Source organism: Rutidosis leptorrhynchoides, chromosome 2 (assembly GCF_046630445.1).
Source record: "Rutidosis leptorrhynchoides isolate AG116_Rl617_1_P2 chromosome 2, CSIRO_AGI_Rlap_v1, whole genome shotgun sequence".
Classification (NCBI taxonomy): Eukaryota; Viridiplantae; Streptophyta; class Magnoliopsida; order Asterales; family Asteraceae; genus Rutidosis; species Rutidosis leptorrhynchoides.
The window spans coordinates 102,527,666-102,532,509 of NC_092334.1; the positions used below are offsets into that span (position 1 = coordinate 102,527,666).

Below are 4,844 nucleotides of genomic sequence, written 5' to 3' on the forward strand. Positions count from 1 at the left end.
AACGAACTCACAAACCCCAAAAAATAAAAAAACAACTCGCTAGAGCCGATATCTTCTAGCTAACGCCAAGCTTTTCTGCCGACAAGGATGCTTTCTTACCCCTAAATCTACACTACCTTTTATAAATAAAATTAGTTAGATGACGGTACGTACCGTTTGAATACAAAAGATATGTTTGGCGCGGAGCTTTTAGCTTGTATGAAAAGCTCATATTTAATAATAAAAAAAAAAACTCTGTTTGTTTAAAGAAGCTTAAAACTTTTAGATAGAGGTAAAAGCTAAAAGCTAGTAGAAGTAGCATTTAGCTTTTAGCTTTTTATCATTTTACTCTTATTTAACGCTACTCTGTCAAACACTAAAATATATCTAAAAGATTAAAAGCTACGAGCTATTAGCTGAAAGCTACCCAAAATAATTGAGCTTTTTGGTCAAGTTTCAATTTGGTGCCGAGTGACAAATAGTACAGCTCTCAAACCAAATCATCTACTGAATTTGAAGCTTTACCACAAACATGTTTTAAGGTGCACAATTGAGATTTTTTATAGTTATCTGAGTTAACACGTCATGATAACCTAGTAGTCAAAGTCCTCTCTTTCTCATACGGTGTAATAGAGTAATAGATTTCTAGTTCAAACCTCACTATGTATTTCTTGAGTAGTCACAGAAAGAGTTGGAAACGGTCATGATAGCCCAGTCAGATGCGTAAATCTGAATTAAAATACTCCTCTTATCCAGTAGCTTGAACAGAAAAAGCATTACCCGTTTATACAATAAACACGTTTATGAAACTAATGACACTGTTCTAGCAACAAAAGGCAGGTAAAAAACAATGTTGCAGCTTGATCTAAAACATGTTAAAACAAGTATAAACCTACAAATGGAATAGCAATAAGATGATGGCATTCATTAAACCAAATCAAAGATGATGAACAATCCAGATTTCATATTTCCAAATTTCTAAACGCCCAAAATACATAACAAAATGAACGCTAAACTATAATGGCATGCTCTTTAAAGGATTATGATGACTGATCCATCATTTTTCACTTGCATAAAATCAATTGCTGTAACTAGAATGAATGTACTAAAATAGACAAAAACTGATAAGGCGTAAATCCAGTCTTTCATTAAGAGCTTTCAGATAAAAGAGGTCCGTCCTCCCCTTCGACTATGCTTGTCATATGCAACGTTGATTTTATCAACTAGATCATTCATTGTGCTGCAGCAAATGGTACAGTACAGTCAGTATATCTTTAATCAAGAGGAAGATGATGTCGACGATACAAATAAATAATATCATTATAATTTAATTTAATAATATGCAGTGCATACTAATATAATTAATTGAGTTGTCATACACTTGGATACTTGACAAATAAGTGCAATTGCTCATGAAAAATATGTACTTTTGCTCTTCAATAATCAGAGATGCAGTCAAATAAAAGCAAACAAATGCATCTTATCTTGGATAAATCCAAGTCTTGTGTTATTCTAGTGGCCAGTTGGCCACATTCAATGTTGAATGGTAAAGATAAGAATGCACTACATAGTTCCTAATGCTTTTTTTGAAATCAAGCTTACGGTACAATTCGGGCTAATAAAGCAGTGTATCTCTTCATACCATGTTTTCATTCGTTATCATAATTAAATTATAACCAATTGTCATTCAGCAAGAAACATGTAACCAAAAGAGGGACAAAAACACAATTGATTGATCTTGAAAGCTTAGACATGCATACCTTGAGCAATCGGTGAACATGGCCAGGTAACTAATCAAGAGTGTGTCATTGTATTCCTGCAAAAGAAATCACGGGATGATGATGATGCACCCATCAGAAAAAAAAAAAGTATAGACGAAACGTTGATTGATACTTGGTTGATATGACTTCAGATATATTTAAAGTTTTAGAACAGACAAAGCCTCTCACCATCAAGAATTCATCTTGAAATTTTTCCGACTCTATGGCTGGTAATCTCCTCAAGAGACTAGAGACCTGTCTTAGCAACGAATTCTCGCAAGGAATTTCACCTGCATTTCAGATAAAAAGCTTTACGATTCTTCTTTTTGCTAGTAATATCACTGTGCCTCTAATTTATGAACTACTGTATGATTAAAAACAAGTGAACTACCTTTTTGCATAGCATTAAGATAGTGATGAAGCACCCGGATTCTGCGATTAAGCATCTTAATGGCACTATGAATGCCCGTCAAGTGAGCAGCCACTACAAAATTTAAATAAAATAAATAATCAATAGAATGCATAAGATATGGATCGTGTTTCCGATCATGACCAACAGAACCTCATGACTCACATTGGGTAGCAGCTGAACCTCCATCAGATGGTTTAAGGTGTGCAACATGGTCAACAGAAATCCTTTCGGCCTCTACCGTCTACAACAATATACAAAGATAAACCCAATTATTATTCGGGTTACAATCCTTAAATAAGGTGAAAACTAAACATAAATTTAAGGCAGACCTCTATATTGTAGCTTGAGCGTACAAAAATAAGCTGTGGAACCCCATCAATGACGTGCATCTCTTTAGTTTTCAGTCATCACAAATGAAAATATAAAATGTCAGTAGAAGTACTAGAACGGTATGCATTAAGTGTTGCTAATAGCATGTTAAACATCCAATAAATTGTGATTTAGAAATTCCACTTACTTTCTTCTCTATATTCTACTGTATGGTCACGAGTATGGTTACGGACCATCTGTTTATTAATCATCAAACAAAACTTAATGGAACCTAAAACATGTATTGATATTTAATATGTTAAGGTTCCCTATATGACCGTTTGTTTAAATTTAGTATCAGTAACAAGATGAAACGTGCAAGCGGTGATATTCCGAATGGGATCCAGAATTAGCAAGCTACATCTTTTTGATATTTTATAAAGCAATAAGACTGTTCAGCCATGATACAGTGATATAAATTGTGTCGCATATCATACATGGACATATATTTAGATCTCTGCTGTGACAAAACAAAGATCTAACGCAGATCTTTGTGACCAATACAGCCATACTAAGTACATTCTTGCCCAACAAAGATCTAGCGCAGTTGGTCCTCATCTTCTTGAGTTCGATAGCTTATCCTCTAATTGCATAAAATTCTTCCTGACACCAATCATAAATTTACTTGCAAGTTGAGGCCAAAACTGTTTACTCTATCATTGAACTCACACAAACGATGCATCCATCTTTGACCATTCCTTGACTACTAGTCAAGTTTCAAATGGGTCAACTGCAATGCCATAATTTACGAGACCAACCATGTACATGGATATTAGTCCACTGCCTAAAAGTACCAATAATTGCCACTTGCCAGCCTTCTAAAACTTTTAAGTAAAATTATAAGACAAACATAACTGACAACTGCCATGGAGGAAGTAAACACAAACTTAATAAGAAGAGTTTGCTACATAATGCCATAGTCAACAAAGGTATATGGTCTATAATAGACTCATACATAAAAAAATATGCAAAACAGTGACCAATATTAAAAACGTAAAAAGGAGAATGATCATATGTAAGTATTGAAAAGCTACAGTTATATGCAATATACCACTTTCATAGATAGTTACTGGAAGATCCTTCTGTGCATGGTTGATCAACGGATTCAAAAGAAGATACACAGGGCTTTCGTTGATATCCATCAACTGTTACAATATAACCATCATCATTAGCACACTTAACATACCAAATACAAAGTACTTTCTTAACCAGCATTCGTCACAATTTATGCTCTAAACTACTTTCAGTTTCACATAGCATAAAAGCCAAGTTACACATGGCAGTCCAGCTTAAAACACTAGTATATGCATTAGCTTGAAAAAGGCATTCAACGCGAACTTTTTTCATGAAAAACAGTTGAAAGTTTTTGGTTTAATATTGAATTCATGCAACTAAAACATGTAAATCTCAGTATATTACCAACAAAAAACGCGTCAAGTGGCATTATATTCGACGCTTTGTAAACTTAATAGCTTTATATAATAGTGCACTCACAGCTTTGTGTATATGCATATCAGATTCTTCAGCATTAGCACCAGTAGAATACCATCCAAGTATATAAAAGTTCGGAAAGACCTTCTTATCTGTTCCCAATATTAATCACATCAATTTAAAAAAATAAAAATAAATGATAAATAAATAAATATATAACCCTAATCTAAAACCAAAACCCTAGAATTCAATTGCGTAAGAAACATACTCAATTAATTAAATATCTGTAAGTGAATACGATAGAGATGGAGACTCACAGAGCTCTTGCTTCTTCTCAAGGAAGGAACGATCGAGTGAATGTGTGTTTGGATCGTAAAGGAGTTCAAAGCTATTGAAGATTTCAACGGTGCGACCAGTTTGAACGCCAATGACGCAACCGTAAACCCTAGAAGCAACAGGAGCAGAGGAATTGGAAGAGGCGGCGGAGTCACCGCAGTTGGAGGATGGTCGTTGAGACTGGGATTTGACACGTGTATGGTGATCGGAGATGTTGAGGATAACGAGTGGGTGAAGTTTGAAGGTTAGGCCGCTAGTTGATGATGCCATTTGCGTTGAATCTTTGAGTGGCGCCAGAGTTGCAGACTTGGACTGTGTGTTTCTCCGGTGAGGGATTTTTAGGGTTTTTTTTTTTTTTTTTTTCCGTCGCTTGCTCAGGATTCTATTGTATATTTTCTAGGAGGAAACTACGAAAAGAATGACTGAAGAGAGAAAAAAAAAAAAAAGAAAAAACAAAATTATCAAAATCGTCCCTGTGTTATACCTATTTAGTACTTTTCGTCCCTGTGTTACAAAATTTGCATTTTTCATCCTAATAAGCTTTAAAATGTCCCAAT

The 4,844-nt window shown here is 34.6% G+C and overlaps 1 protein-coding gene across 1 annotated transcript; it reads right to left on the reverse strand.

Moving 5' to 3' along the window:
- Positions 1-880: 880 nt before the first annotated feature.
- On the reverse strand, positions 881-4,628 carry LOC139891244 (COP9 signalosome complex subunit 6a-like). Its single transcript, XM_071874194.1, has 9 exons — positions 4,269-4,628; positions 4,015-4,103; positions 3,572-3,665; positions 2,481-2,542; positions 2,314-2,392; positions 2,131-2,223; positions 1,929-2,029; positions 1,740-1,795; positions 881-1,219 (listed from the first exon to the last, which is right to left on the reverse strand). The coding sequence occupies exons 1-9, from the start codon at positions 4,555-4,557 to the stop codon at positions 1,138-1,140; spliced, it is 945 nt and encodes a 314-aa protein (XP_071730295.1). The 5' UTR covers positions 4,558-4,628; the 3' UTR covers positions 881-1,137.
- Positions 4,629-4,844: the final 216 nt, after the last annotated feature.

Bases quoted from the DNA above. Each gene is read 5' to 3' on its own strand.
- LOC139891244 (XM_071874194.1), bottom strand. From the start codon at position 4,557: ATGGCATCATCAACTAGCGGCCTAACCTTCAAACTTCACCCACTCGTT. The intron at 2,224-2,313 runs GTGAGTCATGAG...TAAATTTTGTAG, and splicing joins AGGTTCAGCTGCTACCCAAT to TGGCTGCTCACTTGACGGGC. The intron at 2,030-2,130 runs GTAGTTCACTTG...TCTGAAATGCAG, and splicing joins TCTTAATGCTATGCAAAAAG to GTGAAATTCCTTGCGAGAAT.